This window comes from Panthera onca, chromosome A1, assembly GCF_046562875.1.
Source record: "Panthera onca isolate mPanOnc1 chromosome A1, mPanOnc1 haplotype 2, whole genome shotgun sequence".
NCBI lineage: Eukaryota > Metazoa > Chordata > Mammalia > Carnivora > Felidae > Panthera > Panthera onca.
This window is the reverse complement of record NC_138339.1, coordinates 239,820,023-239,839,940: the sequence shown is the minus strand read 5'-3', so window position 1 is coordinate 239,839,940 and position 19,918 is coordinate 239,820,023. Positions and strand designations below refer to the sequence as shown.

The 19,918-nt window shown below is 34.5% G+C and overlaps 1 protein-coding gene across 1 annotated transcript in view; it reads right to left on the bottom strand.

Moving 5' to 3' along the window:
* Positions 1 to 15,264: 15,264 nt before the first annotated feature.
* The window catches only part of PSPC1 (paraspeckle component 1), a 73,168-nt gene continuing 68,514 nt past the window's right edge, over positions 15,265 to 19,918 (bottom strand). Inside the window, exons 8-9 of the mRNA XM_060637597.3 lie at positions 18,485 to 18,654; positions 15,265 to 16,442 (exon numbers count right to left, since the gene is read on the bottom strand). Of these exons, the coding sequence (XP_060493580.3) occupies positions 16,257 to 16,442; positions 18,485 to 18,654 (356 nt within the window). The 3' untranslated portion in view covers positions 15,265 to 16,256. The remainder of the gene's footprint in view (positions 16,443 to 18,484; positions 18,655 to 19,918) is intronic.

Sequence of the window (19,918 nt, the reverse complement as noted above, 5' to 3'; positions counted from 1 at the left end):
ACATCCCTGGCCAAGAAAGATCTGGTATACACCTGACAATGACCTACCAACAGGTATAGGAACAAGGGATCTTTCTCTCTCACTTATGCATTTGGAACAATCTCCAAAACAGAATATTGTGAGGAAATAAGTAAATGGCAAATGTGTACAGTGTGCTTGCCTATGTACTAAGAATGTACACAAATATGCCTGAGTGCACAGAAACTTCTAGAAGGATACACAAGAAATTTGTAACAATGATTATGCCTGGACAGAGAAGTCAGGTGACTTGTAAACACAGCATAGAAAAATTTACTTTTACTACAGACCAGTTTATACCTCCTCGTTTGTACAATAGATGGATATTATTCAAATAACTCAAAAATACATTAAGTAGTTTACGTATCAATAGTATTTGAAGGTAAGTTCATATATATTGGCTGTTAATGCTTTCTAAAGTACAATAGTGTGACAAGGATTATTTCCAGATCTCAAGTATTTAGATGATGGCTATAATATAGGGTTTACTTAAGTAACTTTCAACTTTGAGGAGTAAGACAATAGGCGTTAATCCCCCTCTGGTTTCCACATTTCCTTGTGCTGACCACTAACCAAATATGAAATAATTAGGTAAATGTCCATTTCTGTAACAGACTGTTTTTGTAACTAATGAACACAACTGCAGTATTTATGGATTAAATGTAATCCAGTATGAGACTCCGTTCACCAAGCCCTTCCAAGTCTACCTAAGCAGCTCCATCTACATAGATGGTTAGAAGGTATCCCAGCCCCCAACCTATATAAATTTTGTACTGGTGAACTATTTGTCTCATACTTTATGAACTATTAACTTTTTTTGGTGACAATCAAAACTCATGAGCCAAGACCTTTTCCTAAGCATAATTTTTCATGCCGAAACCCTTACAAGGTGTCACAAGTACCTGAAGCCTTCCATCCTGACCTTGCTGCCCTATTCTTGGAAGCTGGCAGCACCAAAACTACCCACCATTTGGTTAAAATCAGTCATCCTTGCGTTCCTTCACATAACTGGCCCCCACATCCACTTAATCACCAAGCCCTGACGGTTTCATAACTAATTGAAGTCCTGACTTCTGCTCTTCCTCTCCAATCCAAATACCATATAAAAACTCGTTTCCCTGCCTGCAGTCTATGTTACTACAAATACACCCTTCCTACAATAAAGTTAACTTTTTGGACAATATTAATCGTACCACCATCATTCTCTGACCAAAAGACTCCCAATATCTGATTAGTTTTCTACTCTCATTTTGGACTACCAGCTTCACGCACAGTTATCAGCTCCCAATCTTTGTTCATAATGGGCCTTCTCTGATAGCACCTGCTCCCAAAGACATGATGTAACTCATCTTGAAGATGATACTCAGGAGCTTGTACCTCCTCAAATCCTTGGACACACACATTAAGAATTCTCCCCCTTTTGTTGTGAACGGTCCTTTAAATCTCACACTCCTAAGCAACAACATTCTCTCATCCTATGCAAATCTTTCCCAGTTTTTATCTTCTACTCATTTCTCTTCTCCAAACTCTCTGTAACACTTCATTTTGGACAACAGGTCTCAAGTGTAGTATGTGAAGTCACCCAAATATACCCAGTACCACCACGGAGCTGAACACACAGCAAGCTATTTTTTTTAAATGGGTAATGAGATACGAGATAACCTACTGCATGTGATGCTCTAGGTCAATCACAACAAAATGCATTCTTTACTCACAACAAGAGACCAAGACTTATTTTATATTCATGTGTGCTTTCTTGAATTTTTGTTTACTTTGGCCTGCCACCAACATCATGCAAATATAATGCAAGTCTCAAAGATGCTACCCCCTACTGATGTTTACCATCATTTTGTTTTCCCTTAGGACTTTTCTTCAGTGTATTGTAATTCTCGCGCTGTATTCCAACCTCTGCCACTACTAGAGTTTGGAACTGGTCAACAAGAGGAGCACCTGCACCTACCCAGTCTTAAAAAAAGGTCCCCCACATTAAGGTTCTTAGTCTAAAATGTAGCAAATACTTAACAAATGGGGCTACCTACTGTAGAATCAGTCATCCATGATCTGTGACTTCTGTATACTAACCTAGGCTCTTTGCAAATATAACAATGACAGTAATCCTTTACAATGCATGCATGGGTCGTATCCACTTAAAATCATTCACTTCACTGACGAAATACATGTTAGCATATATCCAAGTATGACAGCAACAACACATGTAAATTAAATTAGCATTTTAATACCTAAGTTATTTTTAACGATGTGATAAAATTCTAAAAAACTCATGGTAGTACTAGCACCTATGCTATTGTGTGTGCATATGCAAGCGCGATCTAAAAGAAAAAAACTAGCAAGGAACAAACAGAGAAAGAACAGTTACTGCCAAATTCTCAAGCGTTCGTTTAATGGTGATCCAGCCAAGAGCACATACAATCCACTGAAGTTCTAACGGGTACAGTTTTGCTACAGCTGTTCGCAACAGCAACAGCTCAGTCTGGAGCAGAAAAAAGCAGGACTGTACAGGGAAGTCTGGGATGAGGAGGAGAGCTAAATAAAGGCAGGATGATGGACATGGGAAATTAATGAAACGGTAAAGATACTGAATGCTGAGGAAAAAAATGTCTGAAAAAGTTATACAAATTAGTTCAAACAGCTAACTAATGGTCTTAAAAACCCATTCTCTTTTCACACTATTGAGCATAAGGATAGAAAACTTAACTATGGCTCAAGTAAATATTAAAATAGACTTCTATTTCACATAGAACATATTAGCTATATAGAAAAAAAAAAAACACATTACAACTCTGGCTACCTCAAGTTGACTCAACTTATTTGTCCTCCTTGTAGATGTTAGATAATATGTACCAGTGTAACATATTGATTTAAAGTCGTACCATAATACAAACTGGAAAATTTTTAAGTCATTCCTAAATATAGCACTTAGACATTTATTTCCCAACTTTTCATCAGTTCTGAGGTCAAAAAGAAATGGCAAAACAGGAAACTATTTTCTTCAGGTTCCCAGACTCAGTGGCATTCCCATTCTTCCTAACTTATACTAATTTGCATTTACTATAAAATATATGAAAGATAAAAACCCAAATGCAGGAACTCGGTAATGTCTACTATGTAACTAAGAAAAATGTTAATTTATCTCCTTAGAAATAGTTCAAATCGTTGTAAAGGCAACTCAGAAAAGCAAGCAATGCCTCTTTTGTAAATAATTTTAAAAATCCATACAATCCATCCAATTGAACAGTAATGGGGTGTTAAACTCCAAGAACATGATAAAGGAAGCAAGCACATGAAACAGGATGAGGCAGAAGGGAATTGGTAGCCTATAAGAAACCCTTTAGAGAACTGGAAACATTACCATTCTTAAATAGGATTAATAAAAGACCAAGTGAGAAAGTTTCTTCAAACTGTGTATCACATGCCTTTTCTCTCCCAACACTTGTACAAAAGCTTCTCATGCTCTTTTTGATGCAATACCCAGGTTATGTATCAAAGCCCCCAAGAGTCCTAGATGTTCCTCTCGTAACATCCAAGTTTTTTTACTGAAAGATTTCTCCTGGAAATCTAAACCACTCTGTCATTTTAAAGTCAATTACTAGAAAATACCACAGTAAGACCTTCAGTGTCTGTAGAAGTGTATCTGATGATTACATATACGAAGTGTATGTGGATAATCCCAACAACAGTAAGTTCAAGTTGCTGCACTTTAATAGGAGCCCTTCTATGTCCTGACAAGTTGCTCTTCACAGCCAACCTGTCCCCCTTTTGCTGCTTCTAATCTTCTCAACATACACTAAATGTAAGAAAAGATGCAAGACAAATATGTAAATTCTTAAAACCAGTCGCCTTCATTTTACATTCAATTAGGAAGAAAATGTTCTTTTTCTGGAGAGAAATATCAATAATATTTGGACATTTCAGGAAGGCTTTTATATTGACTTCCAGTTCCTCTGGTCTCCTTAATGCTTAGGATTTCACCACCCACAAAACACCATGTATTTGGTGTACCCGATATACAAAACTGTGGCATTTTTTAATTGAAAAAATTTTAAGAACCCTTGTTTCAATTTTTAAAAAATTTAAAATTTGCCTTCTTGCAAGTTTGCCTCATCCACTCACCAGCTTCAGAGTAAGAGGTCATTTCCATCCATCCATTTCAAATTACTCTCTTCACATTTCCTGTCTCCCTCCCTCACTTGGCTCTTAGTACTTTCTTTTTAGATATATTTTTATTTAGACATTTTTATTTAGGAAATATGTACATATTTTCCTAAATTCTATTAAACACTGGGCAATTCACTCACATTCTCTACTGGCTCTTCTTGCTCTGACCCTCAATACAATGATGGAATTGTCTAAGAATTTATCATTTCTTCTGATGATTTCTCTTGCCACCCACTAACTTCAAGCTCCAAGAAGGTGAGGGCCCGTTCTATTTTTTCACTACTGTAAGTCCAGGCTGAGACACAAATGCCCAGTAACTGTTTAGGGAATGAATAAGCAATCTGGGATTCTCATGCACACACTTTAACTAGTACTGAAAACTCCACATTACTCCCAGTCTTTCTTCTGGATTTTGCCTCAGACTGGTTCAAGATATACTGAGTGTCAAATGTTATGCTAGCTGGGAACCCTGATAAAAGATGAAAATGTAGGCACAACAAGCAAATAAGTAAATAGCATATACTGACAAAGTGACAGGAATGTAAATTCTGAGGAAAGGCTCTTTCTTAAGAGACCTATAAAAATATCTGGGGAGACAGAGGATCAACTTTAGTATTTAGTACACAAAGGGTGCAAGAGGGAAAACAGATCTTAGAGCCCTGTGGCCTCAGGGCGCCTGGCTGGCTCAGTTGGCAAAATGTGTGACTGTTGATCTTGGGGTTGTGGGTTTGAGCCTCATGTTGGGTGCAGAGACTGCTCAAAAAAAAAAAAAAAAAAAAAAAAAAAAATCTTAAAAAACAAACAAACCCAATGGCCTACAATATAGCTGGGTTTTAATTCAAATGGAAAGCTATTGCATTTGAAAAAGGAGACGACCATTATCTAACTCACATTTTAAAAGAATGCACTAGATACTATGTGGAAAATAAATTACAAGAGCAAAAGTAGAAGCAGGACAAGTTAGAGGGTAATGTAGTCACCTTCAGGAACAAATGATAGTGCCTTGAGAGAGAATACATTTACTGTAGAGTTTTAAAATCCCAACAATCCACCAAGGTACTCAAACCAAAATGTTATACAATCCAATACCTACCTCTCCCTCAAGCAGCTACACCTCCCCCACGCCCAATCCTAAACACACTTACCTTCTGTGTTTCAGTTAATGGTTTCACCACCATCACCTTATCATTCAAATTAGAAACTCCTAGATCACTCTTCGTCTCCCCGTCTCCCACTAACAGTCTGTTAAATTCACTCTACTTCTGAATTACTCCTGTCTGGAATCTGAACAATCATCACTAACATTAAAGATCCCTTCAAATATCATGTGAGGGGTAGGGACTGTGGGAGTAAACCAAGAATCTATGTGGTCTCTGCTTTGTTTCTGATCCGTAATTTTGTACCGAAAGTAACTGTTCTGACACCCAGTCACACAAAAGGCAAAGATCCAAACTCCTTAACTTGAGCCAATCAGTTTTATCTAATCTTTACTTCTTCCCTTCTCTATACTTACCTCCCTCCCCTAGACAACTCCTTGTAACTGCCCAGGATCTGTTTACTTATTAGCCCTTCCGACCACACCATTCCATCATCCCACAGCCCTCCCCGCCCTCTCCTTCCCCTCCAAAACCCCAAAACTGGCAAGTACTTACTCACCTTTATGACCTGCTCAAAAGTTACCATCTTAGTGAACTCCTCCCCGTCTTCCCAACCTTGTTTCTAGATTATCAGAACATTTCCTATTCCCTTCCTTCCTACCAAGTGGTCTTACACTTTGCTTACCTATAACCATTAAACTCTAAATCCCAAGAGAGCAAGAACCATTCTTTTATTCATTTTTTTATATTCTCATGTAAACACCAGCTGGTGTCATTCATTCACTAAACAAACATTTAATAAGGACATACTATGAGGATAAAACACTAAATAATAAGGTCCTTACTCTGCTACAGCTGACTGACATCCTGGACAGAATGAAGTAAACAAATAACACAAAAACTTCACACAAAGATTTAAAGAGAAATCTTGTATGACAATAAAAACTTTTTTAGGGCTGAAAATTTTATGGAAAGAGTAGCCAATAGGCAAGTCCAAAAGAAAAGTAACAAAAGTGAAAGGAGTAAATGTAAACTTAATGTGTACAATTTATTTCTTGAAAACTGGTACTCAAAACTCCTTTCTTGCATTCCTGCATAAACACCAAGCAATTAGACTACAGGAATCAATCTCATTAACATCTAATCAACTCACTAACACCTAATGTCTAATACATAAACTCTGAAGTTCAACTTCAAATTTTTCATTTTAAAAAGAAAAAAATAAGTGAACTGCATAATTACACCATGTAGGGAGATTCTGGGATTATATCCATATAAGGAAAAGAAAAATTTGACAAAGTTACTATTCTAGACCAGAACTGTCCAGAAGAAAAATAATGCACACGTTGTAAGAAATTTTAAGTTTCTAAGAAACACATTAAAGAGAAAAAAGCAACAGATGAAATTAGCTAAACAGTGTATTTTATTTAACTTAACATATCCAAAATATATTTCAACATATGGCCATATTAAATATTGATACTTTACATTTTCTTCATACCAAGTCATTGCAGTTCTGTACTTTTACACATCTGTTTAAGTGGTAAATTTTCTCCAATATTTATGTGTATTTAGATTTCATTATATTAAAGATGAAAAAATAGATTTGCTTACCCAAGGTGTTCCAAATATGCTAAACACTGTACTGATAAACTGAATTTAATTACAATAAAATTAGAAATCTTACAGTCTTACTAGTCCCATTCTAAAGATTCAGTAGTCCACATACGGCCACCACACTGAATAGCACAGCTCCAATAGAATTATGGCATCCACTTCATCCATCACAATGTTGTCTTTTACCAGCACAGACTAAATCAAACAGAATGTTGTCCCTTTGTCTCCTGAGACACATTTTCTAGTCCTTTTATCTAAAATAGCTGTCACTTTCTCTACCCTTATGACTACACAAATTATTTCAACTCTATTTGGTCTCCCTGGAACACCAGTGCCACGGGAGCCGAGGGCTGCTCTCCTCTGTGCAGTTATCTGCAGTGCCCAGACTGCAAGAAACTGCCAACACAGCAATTGTACAAAACCAGTATAGAATGTTTTAAATGTTGCTATATTCTTTAACATGTACATATTTATATAATCTACTGGACAGAATGACTAGAAATTGCTTATGACAAGTAGTCTTCCACACTGTTTAAGTAACTGCACAAGTCAAATTATGAGATCTATAATTTCAATCAACAAAAGAGCTCATCCATTTACAGATCTAAAAGATCATAATACGAACCTAACTACACCTTAGTTTACCTCAGCTCTATCAACTGTAGCACAAATACTGGGACATAAACTAAACTTACTCTTCCTAAAATATAAGCGTATTATATAGAAAGGTAGACATTAAGAATCCGAATACTTGTGCTTTCTCTATTATACTTCCTACCCCCCAAATTTGGAGCATGTTATCTTCCAAAAACTTGTGATCTCTTCTAACATTTTAAAGATTTAATGGCTCCAGATAAAGGTGAACGTACCTAAAGAAAGAAAAAAATTAGGTCTTTCCTAATTAATCATGTGTAATTCTGAACAGCTGCAGCAACAGATCAAGCACAAAACTAAAGTTCTTATACCTGCCTACTAGGATAATAGGGGCTCTTAAATACAAGGTCATGTGTGCAGGGAGTTATAGGAGTTCTCCTTATCTGTGGTTTTGCTCTCCACAGTTTGTTACCCACAATCTGGAAGTAGATGACACTCCCGAGTATATGGTCAGAAGGTCACTAGTAGTTTAATGCTGCATCACAACGCCTAAACATTCGCCTCATTTTGTCTCCTCACATAGGCATTTTATCATCTCACATCACCACAGACATGACTACAATATTCTGGGAGGCCACATTCACATAACTTTAATTACAGTATATTATTATAATTGTAGTTTTCATTAGTCATCACTGTTAATCTCTTACTGTACCTAACGTATAAATTAAACTTTGCCACAGATACGTATGTAAACAGGAAAAACCTTATTATTTATATAGGGTTTGGTACTATCTGTGCTCTCAGGCTTTCACTGGGGGTCTTGGAATAATCCCTCCTTAGATAAGGGGACACTACCATATAGGGAAACTATAATCTGAATCAGAAAACTTGAGTAATGCATAGATTAACAGTTTCCTTTTTCAAATTTTACTGTATTTTCCTGCATTTGTGTACCTAAAAATAAAGTTAAGCGTTGACTTCTGTAGAAACAGAATTCGCTGTAGTGTCCAAGTACTGCGACAGAAGTAAAAAAAATCACTTTCTGACTGGAGAAAATGAGTAATAAATAACAGGAAAACCAAATGTATAAGAAATCTATTCACATAAGTTTGTTTAGAAGTAAACAATGAAACAAAGTTTCACTCATTAGACTGCATGAAAATTCCTCATTTGGAAAACAGATTAAATAAGCCACCTTGGGGAAGAAACCTTGTAGTCTCTTAAGTCCTGGGTTTCCACAGAGCAAGAAATCTGACTTTTTAATAAAAAAGTGAGGGAGATGTGGGTTGGTGCAAAGTTGAAAGGGTAGCTAAGTTGTCTTCCTTGATGACAGATAATGTAACCTCTCAGAGTCACATTGCTTGGTCAATGTGGATTTCCTGGTAAAACTGAGAGGACATTATGCTAGGGCAGTATTTGGGAAGAACAGAGAGGCACCCAGGTGACATCTGAATTACAACTAGAAACAAGTCGCTATCCTTGTTTTCTACACACAGATATTCTTAGCAGACATACACCACAATGTTTTAGAAACTACCTGCTGAGACTTTTACAAGGCTACAAACCAGGTGATTGTTTCTTTGCACTAATATATTCAAAAAACTTTTTGAAGAAACTATAGTCAACAATAGCAACTATATATGCTCTCATTATGGACTGATTTGATTGTTTTAACGTACTGCATAATTCTGAATAGACTTTGAATCATACATATACGTAGCATAAGTCTTTGTAAGGTCTCACAATCCAGGCTGTAACTTTTTACCATAAAACTACTTAACAATTTCCATTTATTGAACTCCTTGTTCAGCATTATGTTCTAAAATGACTAATGAAAATTGAAGCTGCAAAGCAAGAGGGAATTACATTTAATAAATATACTCATGGTCTTAGAAAATACATTTATGACATCTTTATCTTTAATCTACAAAAGCAAAAAACCAGTTCACACAAGAGAAAGGTCAAACCATCATTTTAATCCATCAAAACGGTGTAATTCTATTCATATTTACCAAGATGGTAAGCAAAGACCCGGACAGTTCTAGAACTTTCACCTGTCAGGCATACCCATCTTCAAATACACTGGTACAAAACAGATTATTACATTGTTTCATTTCTCATACTGGTGTAAGTAACTTAAAGTCACTTGAGTAAAAAACTTTTACAAAATTTTCAAACTATACTTTTCTGCATTCCCTCTTCACTTGAATTAACTAGGCTTGTGACACAAAAATTAAATCCTAGTTCAAAAAAGGATAAATACATATCACGTGTTAGGATTTAGCAATCAATAGCCATGACCGTGCCTGCTTTTAAAAAATGGATTTGGGGGGCACCTGGGTGGCTCAGCAGGTTGAGTGTCCGACTTCGACTCAGGTCATGATCTCACAGTTCATGAGTTCAAGCCCAGCGTTGGGCTCTGTGCTGACAGCTCAGAGCCTGGAGCCTGCTTCAGATTCTGTGTCTCCCTCTCTCTGCCCCTTCCCCACTCATGCTCTGTCTCTGTCTCTCAAAGATGAATAAATGTTAAAAAAAAAAAAAAAAAAAATTTTTTTTTTTTAAAGGCTTTTGTGTGGTACTCGTCAATTGGCAGAGAAAAGTTTGGGAGTGTTTGGATGGTCTCAATGACTGGCCAGGGATCCTAAACAGCAGGACAATGACCTACACCACCACCAACAAAAATCAACCAACCAAAAATGGTACAGTGATTCTTCTGAGTGATACTTGAACAGAGACTCTCAAAGTGGGGTCCCCAAACCCGACATCACTACCAGGGAACTTGTTAGAAATGTACATTACTTAGTCCTACCTGAGACCTGCTGAATGAGAAAACTGTGGGGTGGGCCCCAGAAAGCTGTTTTAATGAGCCGTCCAGACGACTCTAATGCACACTTAAGTGTGAGAACCACTACTCTGCAGGATGTGCATGACTTCTGTCCTTTAATGTAGAACAGGGACTTTGTTTCTCTACAGTTGTATCTCTCAGCCCTGGGAGCAGGTACAGCAAACAATAGGACCCCTCAATACATACTGGTAAAATAAACATATGGGTATAGTACAATTCTGAATGACATGGCTCCCCCATAAATTCCTTATGACTGAGAAAGTATCACTTTGTAGACACTCTGATTTTTATGTTCACTTTGCTTAACTGTGGACCCCTAATGTTTAAAATATTCTAACCATTTACATGTCCATGAACATGTAAATATTCTAACCAAGTCTAAGAATGTGCATTATAAACTAAGCAATAACCACTGAGCGAGTTACTACTACCTCCAACACTTCTAAAAAGATCACAAATTAAAAGAGAATCACTATGTGTTAAATTGTTTGCTTTTTCTCATTACATAAGAACACCAGACATTTGTAAATCTAAGCAATGCATCATATTTGATACTGATTAATGTTATCTAATAATCTGAAAATACCCTGAGGAAAAAACTTATTCTGGCAAAATGTACAATAAAACAATATAAATAACCTGTGGAAGATAAATTGTTCCAACAAGAATACAAAAATTAAAATGTATGTAATTCGTAGGCCAAACATGGCAAATAGCAATAGGATTGTATTTATATAGTTTCCTAAACCCCAAAACATACACAAACTCTCATTTGCATTCACCAAAGTCTGCTAAGTTGACATTTTGCATAATGAAGATGGAACAAGGAAGAGTATGTCTTAGAGATCCAGGCAGGGATGTAACACAAAACGTAACGGATTACTGTGGCTACTCCTTTAAGCTTTGACAGTACCTCATATACATACATATCCTACGTTAAATATCTGAAATGATGATTTCAGAACTAGAAACAAATTACAGATATCACTATCAGTTCCAAAGTCTTGAACATTACCAAAAACACACTTACACAGAGCATTTAAGAAACACAAGGTCCATTACATTACTATTCAATTAACGTCTATACGTTACTGTTCATGCAATGCAGGGCCCTCATTTTTAATGAATAAAAACCATTTCTTATTAACTATACTTAAAAAAAAAGTTGAAAATTCAAAAATCATATATTCAAACTAAATACACTTCTTAATTGTATCTAATCCTACTAACTAGTCTTAACTTTAAGACGGACGTACCTTACATGAAATTTGAATTATACTGTATAAGACAGAAGTGAAATTTTATGTACATGTACAAGCACAATACCATCTTTTAAAATCAACTTCTTTAATTCAGAAAGCAAACAGTAATTCTACCTTAGGGTTTTTATATAAACATAGTCAACGAACCCTAGTATTTGTTGCAAAGGAAGGAAGAGTTGGTCCTGGTAACAGTGATTCAAGCCATAAAACAATATCCTTGAAAGGTAACTTTTTTAACGTGCACTATGAATTCTGGCTAGCTCACTTTAAGAAATGCAGTATTCTCCATCTAGAAAATCTAGAAAATTCTCCATCTAGAAAATAAAATCCTCTTATTGAAAAGGAAAACTATACATCATAAAACAAAGTACATACCACTGATTCTACCAAGTAAATAAAAAAATAATCAAAGAATAAGTTTCAACCAAAAGGAAACCTTGGGAGATATTTATAACCTAAACGTGATTTTATAGAAAAAGGCAAGAAGTCAAGAAATATTCCCAAGATAACAGTGTTCTGGTTGGGCCTTTAAATATTCAGTCATGTAAGATTCAAACTTCAATCACCAATACTGCTATTCAGTAATCCAGTAAACAAAAGAAACTTCCAAATTGTTTTTTCTACACTTAGAAGTGCTTTTGACAAAAAAAAAAACAAAAAAACAAAAAAAAAAACCCCACCTAATACAACATACAATGCAAAATACAGATCTTAATCAGATACTGTTTTTTTAAAAACTTAAGATTAGATACTATAAAAATAATGAAATTCTTTGCGATTTCCCCAGAGCGACATTCTATGAATTACCTGTCCACATTCACTCAGGAAGCTATGCATGCTTTATTTTACACAACTGTGAAAAACAATTATGTAAAGTAAGCATACTAAAATTGTTTCCTATTTTGAGAAACTTAGTTCTGAAGGATGCAGGAAAGGATGTAATGCTCTTGTGAAATATAAAACTACTCTCAGGGTGCCTGGGTGGCTCCATCAGTTAAGCGACTGGCTCTTGGTTTTGGCTCAAGTCATGATCTCAAGGTTCGTGAGTTCGAGCCCTGTGCTGGGCTCTGCATTGACGGCGCGAAGCCTACTTGGGATTCTCTCTCCCTCTCTCTCTGCCCCTGCTGCGTCTCTCTCAAAATAAATTAATAAACTTTAAAATAAACAAAATAAAACTACTCTCAATTTATTTAATCATGCTTTCTTTAGGATGAAATAAACCCACATGGGTCTATACAACTTTGATGGACTTGTTACTTACTTTGAAGTAGTTCCCACCTCTCCCCACTAAATAAGTTCATGTGTACAACTATCTATGAAGCAAGCACAGAAAAATACAACTGTCTAATCTAGGAGTTAGATATGTGGGTGTTCACCATCTTATTCTTGAAAGTATTAAGTCTGAGTTTTTACATCATTACTACCCTTTCATATTTCAGGAATTTATTTTAACATATTATTAGACATTATAACACAACAGCACACACAGAACATTTAAATACCACAACATTCCCCAGAAATTTTCCTTTACTTCTGCAAAATAATGTATTCCTTTGATTTTTGACTAGTTCCATTTCAAACCTTTTTTAAAAAGCTTAAACATAAATTTGATCACATTCTCTCACAAGGCATTTTCTTTCAATCACACCATGTATCTTTTTCTCATTCAGAATCTAGGTTGTAATTATCAACCAAATCCCCAAATAGTACTTAGTGACTATTAATCACTCACGCTGATATTCAGCAAATTACTACAGACTTCAAATATAAACACCAAGTTACTGAAATGTTCAAAGTATGTGTTTGCATAAAATGTAAAGATGTAATTTCAATTAGTATTTGAGAAACAAGATCAACATTTCATTACTGTCCTTATTGATATTTCTATTTCTATTAAATGGCAATTCTGGTGAAACCAGGTTACTTTTTCCCCAATATTACTGATACTATAGGGTTAAAAAGAAATTATTTAATCTCTTTCATTGAATGATCGGTACTCATTTTAAATAGAAAAACTCAAAAATTCAAGGAATAACAAATTGAGCTTTATGAAATATGGGTGAACCGAAAGTTCTTTAAAAACTAGATCTGTCCAAGTTTGTTTATTTTAAAAACAAAAATGGGGAAATTCTGACAAAATAATTAGGAAAATGGGTATTCCTTTATTTTGTGCAAATTACATATTAATTGCCATGAGATCTAAATCCTACAGACTTCAAACTGAGTGTTTCAAATCATGACACAAAAAGAAACACAATATTGTGATATTATTATAATTCTAAGATGTTTCAAATTACCTTTTTATGCACAGAATTATGGTAACATGACAAATTCACACTTATTTTAAAAAGCTAATACTATTATTTATTTTTATATCTACTGCTTTTAAGAAAATGACATTTAAATATCTTTCCTGGTATGTATGCTAATTGACCAGAAAAAAATATTGACTGAACCAGCCACAAAGTTGTTTATACAAAAACACTAAAAACTGAATAACTAGAAGTTCCCAGATGCTCCACTTGACTGTCACTCAGAAGCTGACTGTTCCCAGGGTAAACTTGGTAAGCACTGGAACAAAGATTTTCTTGATGCAAGGAAAAAGCTGTGTAGAACTCAATTCTTGGAGCCAGAGTTGAGCCGGACACTAGAATGTTCAGAAGATTAGGACATCTCCTTGTGCACTGGCTTTCAAATGTTCTTGAATCAATGTTACAGAATTTCACAACCTTGGCCAAAAACAGCTTGGTATTAACATCAAAGGATCAAGCTTTTTCCACTCTTAATTAAGCTTTGAAGCAAAATACAGTGCTAGAAATTACCTAAAAATTGTATGAATAAAAATACAGGTGACTGGAAAAGTGTATTTAGGTGCTATAGATATCATTTAAAAATTATAATGTTAAAACGCCCTACACTGTACTTAATTAATAAAATAATTCCACTCCCTGCCAACTCATGTACATGGAAAATGTGATGAGAACAGTCTTTGACTATTATTTTATAATCTCCAAATCATGTTTTTAAAGATTTGCCAAAAACAAAAGCCTATGAATACCACAAATTTTAGAAAATTCCATCCATACTGCTGTGTCTAAAAAATAGACCGTGAAATAGTACACAAGAAAATTTTCACTGTTACAAAGGAATGCATCTCAGTTTTGCTTTATACCTAACTGCTTCTGTGCATGATTTTAAATTAACCAAATTTATTTCTTTCCAAAGTATGCCTTCCAGCATAAACATACACCATGCAAAAATGAATTAATATTTACATACTATTCATTTCAAAATATCACATTATTCTTCATGAAAATGCTAAAAGTATGATACAGTAACACACTGAAATGTTATATGAGAAATAACTATGTTATGATCAATGGCTGATGCATTCGATTTGTGGTTTAAGGTGAATATAAAATTCCGTAAATGTAATTTTAAATTAGACATGGCTAACATACAAAATTTTAAATATAGCAAGGACTTTGTTTTAGAATAACAATTATAATGTGATTAAATCAGTTTTTCCCTAATACTGAAAATCAAACTTCAGGGCTCTAACCCGATTCCAATGACCTTATTAGCCACATTCTCAATTTCCTGTTTTCCTTTTCGTTTTTTTGTTTTTTTTCCCCAATCACCACTTGAACTGTTTCCCTTGGAAACAAACACAACTAGCCTGTCAGACAAGTTTTACTGGAGAGACTTACCCAACTATGGGAAGATATTTACAACACTGCAGAGTTAATCCACCTTTAGTACTTCTATAAAACAACATTCTCAAGAAATGCCTAATTTCTTCTAAATCACACCAAATCTTCATGGAACATCCAACCTAACATGATTGTAAGGAAATTTAAAGGGTAAGATCTAGATACTGACACCAAATAATAGCAGATTAGATGAAAAACAGACATTATTTTATAAGCAAAAGAGATTTGCCTCCAAACAGTGGTTTTTTTTCCAAGATTCAAAAGATTTATTTGAAAAAAATCAGCACAGGACAAAGATATCCTTAATATTCCTTCTCAGAATATTTGAATATTTAGAATCTATATGAAATGTAGACAGCAACTCTGATTTCACAGAAAGAACATCAATGGTTTATACAAATGTGAACTCCCATCCCCACCCCTCCCCGATATACTATTCTATCCACCCCTTATTGACATTAGCTTTCACTAAGCTTCTACCTTCAGTGCTACTTGCACAAACTAAAAAGCAGAAAATCATTTTCATTTTTAAGTGGCTGGAATTAATTAAAGCAACCAAAGTACTATTGTTACAGCAAAGTTTAGTAAAACTATGAGAGAATACTAATAACATTTGTAAATTATCCAAAATGATTTCTTTATTGAGATTAAGTAACTACATAGACTTCACAGTTCTATGGCATATTTATATTTAGCTAAAGTCACAAACACATTTTAACATTCACAATGATGAGCATCATCATCACCATTCTAATCTACAAAGCTTATGTATGAATAAAGAAAAATACAAAAACCTCAAGTTTTACAAAAGAAAAACTTTAAAGTCTACATACATTAACAATAAAACCATTTCTTCCAGGTAACAGGTAAAAGTGTAAAGGCATACCACGGAGGTTTTTTTTTCTCTAAGTAGCCAGGAATGAAAGAACGTTTAATATCTACGACGCTTATTAGGGCCTTCAAAGTTGCCCCCTTGGCTTCCTCTACCAAAACCACCAGGACCACCACTAACAGGACCTACACCACTCATTGGTGCTTGAGGGGTTTCAGAACCTGTTCTACTCCCCATAGGTGATCCCATCTGAGATGGCGGTCCTTGCGGAAATCTATCATTATGCTATAATACCACATAATAAACATGAAGTCCATTTGGAACACGCCAAATATTAAGTGACAAGAAAAATTGGCAAAATCCCAAGTGGTGGTGTCATGAAGTTCAGCAGAAAGTCCAGCAGAATCAGGATCACACATAGAAGGAAGAAAGGAGCAATTTAATTAGTTACTACGTAAAAAAAAAAAAAAAAAAAAAAATTAAATAAAGCATCTGAAGAGTTACATATTGCTAATGCTATGCCCCAATTTCATGAAAAAAGAATTGATTTTAAGAAGGGAATGCCATTTTAAACCTAATCAGTATTACAATATTGTTCTGATCTTTTTAATAAAAAAATAAGTTTATACTGCATACAACTGTGCTGTGCAAAAAAAATACTTTTTTTGAAAATCAAAGAAATAAAACTGGGGAGCAGCATCACACTGAAAAGGTATAAACATCCTAAAAATTTCAACAGCAGTGCTTTGAACATAGAAAGTACTAGTACAAACACACACAGAATTATTATTTCAATATTAAAACTTTTGATGTGTTTTTCTGGAAAGACTATCAATGGGAAAATATGGTTTTCTTAAAAACTGACAACTTATTAACATGTACTACTAATAGCACAATTAAATATCTGAATTCTTTGCTTTGGAAAACTTTACAAGAATAACCACATATGTTAATCTCAAAGATTGAACAGAACTCCCTACATGCAGTAGTAAAATGTCACTGTGAAAAAAATCAAGGGTGATATTTAAATAACAGTTACAATTTCAGAGGGAAGGGTGGAAAAACGGGCCAGTTAATACTACTTTAAGTTACTACTGATGATTATAAGCCACACAAAAACTTAACCGAAGCAAAGTTTTTACTAGCTTTCAGACATTTTACTGTAAAATAAAGCCTCCAGAGAAGGAAACAAATATACTAATTATGCGCCATCTGATCACAGTAGATATTATGGCACTGCTTTTCTATCTCTCTATACACTCATTAAAATAAAAAACTGTTACCATGTCCAATTTTTCCAAAATGTTTAAAGATTTGCATTTAAAGTAAATAAATTTAAAAATGATGAAACACTGTATCCGTCAATCCTAAGACACACATTCACTTTTAATATCTCTGAAATCAGTATGGATTTACAGTCAATGGCATTTCTGAATTTAACTGGCAGTGCTTTTTCTTTCTTAGCAGCAATGGCGCCTTAACACATGTTGTGGTAGTTCCAAAATAAAACTGCCTTTCAAAGTATACACTCATTACCAATTTTCCTTTAAATGCTATTTAGAACAACCATTAACAAAAACCAAATGAAACAATGTTTTGCCAATAGAAAACCTCATTTAAATAGTGACAGACTTTAAAGGAAATGAGAAGTTATTAGTCTTGCTACTGATACTCAAAATAAGAACTATTATTGAAAAATTTTGCTTTTATAATTACTTAACCCACACAAAGATATCTTCACACTCTCAAACCAACACATAAAACTGTATACTTTAAGTTTTATAACAAATATAATTAGTAATCCTGTAAGACTGCAAAATGTAATTTAAAATATATTTTACAACCTTAAAGTACCTTATTTTACAGTTAAATTCTCTGAAATGAATCATAAGTAATCTTGTTATTAAAAAATATTTACAGAAAACTGTGTTTTCACACATACTGGAGTTTTATTCCCCACCAAAGGTAAGGAGTCTACACACAGGAAAAAGAACACAATCTTAAAATCTTGACCTTTACATTGAATACTGGTAAGAGGTGGATACAAACTAAAAGCAATATAAAAATAACTATAATTAAAATGTATATTGGTCATATACTTAAGTACAAAAGCATACCATGATTGGTAATCCTAATTCTTGTGATACTTAAAAATTGCCTTTCACGTAAGTCAACATGTAACTGCACAAAATTACTTTTTCTTCAGTGGATATTGATCTTTACCGCCAAAATAAATGATGCCAAATTATGTTAAGTGTGAAGTTACCTTTGGGGCAGAAAAGTATATATTACTGAATATAATCAAAATAATGTTTATGATACATTACCACTGCTCCATTATCTGGCATCATTGGAGTTCCCATATTTGCAGCTCCTTCTGGTCCCATGGCAGGACCAGGACCCATTGGTGGGCCAGGTATAGTTCCTCTGTTGTTCATATTCATACCCATCATTGGAGGAGGACCTTGGTTACCAGCAGGTGCTGGGCTAAATGCATCTACGCAAAACAATCTATACTTAGAGCTGTCCTATCTTAGTTTAGTAAACATTAAAAATTTAACAATACTTATGCAAACTATATAGCAAGACTATTACCAAAATCATTTTCCTTCTTCGAGAATGGATGCTCAATTATCTACTCTGTAACAGTGCATTACCTACACTATAGAATTTTCATCCCCAAATCAAATGTACACAAAACAAGTGAAACAACTATTAATTATTTCAGGATATCTGCGACTGTCAAAGCTTGAAAGATTTTTTTAAAATGTGAGTATTACTTGCTATAGTCTGCTTTTTAACCAACTACTCCCTTACAATGGTGACTATACTCTACCAGTTTACATTAACAGCAAAGGATTAGCACTTTGGAAACTACGAATAAATATATAAAGTTCACTAAAACTAACCTCTTGACTTTTATGTAAGTTACTGAATATATCCCAAAACTATAGGAGGTACTGTTTTTTAACTTTATGTAGAAATAGGCAATCTAAACCAAAAAAAAAAAAAAAAAAAAAAAAAAAGGCTCATCATGACAAAGCTTATTTTTAAAAAGCAACTGTAACCAAATATAAATATTAACAGCTATTTGAAATTTTTTTGACATGCTAAAATTCTGGAAATGGGGACAACTAGATATACTTCAAATTTTTTCATCAAAAAGATATCCACCTGGCCTCATGTTAATTGCAATAGTGGTGTAACACTATATTTATAATGGTTTCAAATACAACATTTTTAGGTATCTACTTTGAATTTTGTTATTTTTAAAGTACTCATACGTTTTTTCATCAAAAATTCGTAACAAAGACTGACTCTAACTTAAGAGTTTTCTTCTAGTACTTTGTTTGATAGGTCAATTTTATGACACTCAGAATTCAATTTCTCAAAAACACAATGTAACCAGAGTTGACATTTTCATTCAACCCACAACTCTACACAGTATCTTAATGCAGCTGAATTCTACAGATGACTGAGCCTAGGGAGCAGCTGTGAGAAAAAATTCTTACTCCCTACCAGTCCCTGGCAATATATGCTACTGACTCTTTCTCAACTCAATCCCCAGGAACCCAGCCACTGCATAGGGAAGATTATTTCCTTAATCCCAAAATGTTCCTGATGATAAATCTACACTACCTATCCAAGAATATTTCTATTCCCTCAGCAGAGCAATAAATAAAAATTTTTACGAGAATCCCACATCTTGGGCCACCTGGGTGGCTCAGTCAGTTAAGCATCCACTTCAGCTCAGGTCATGA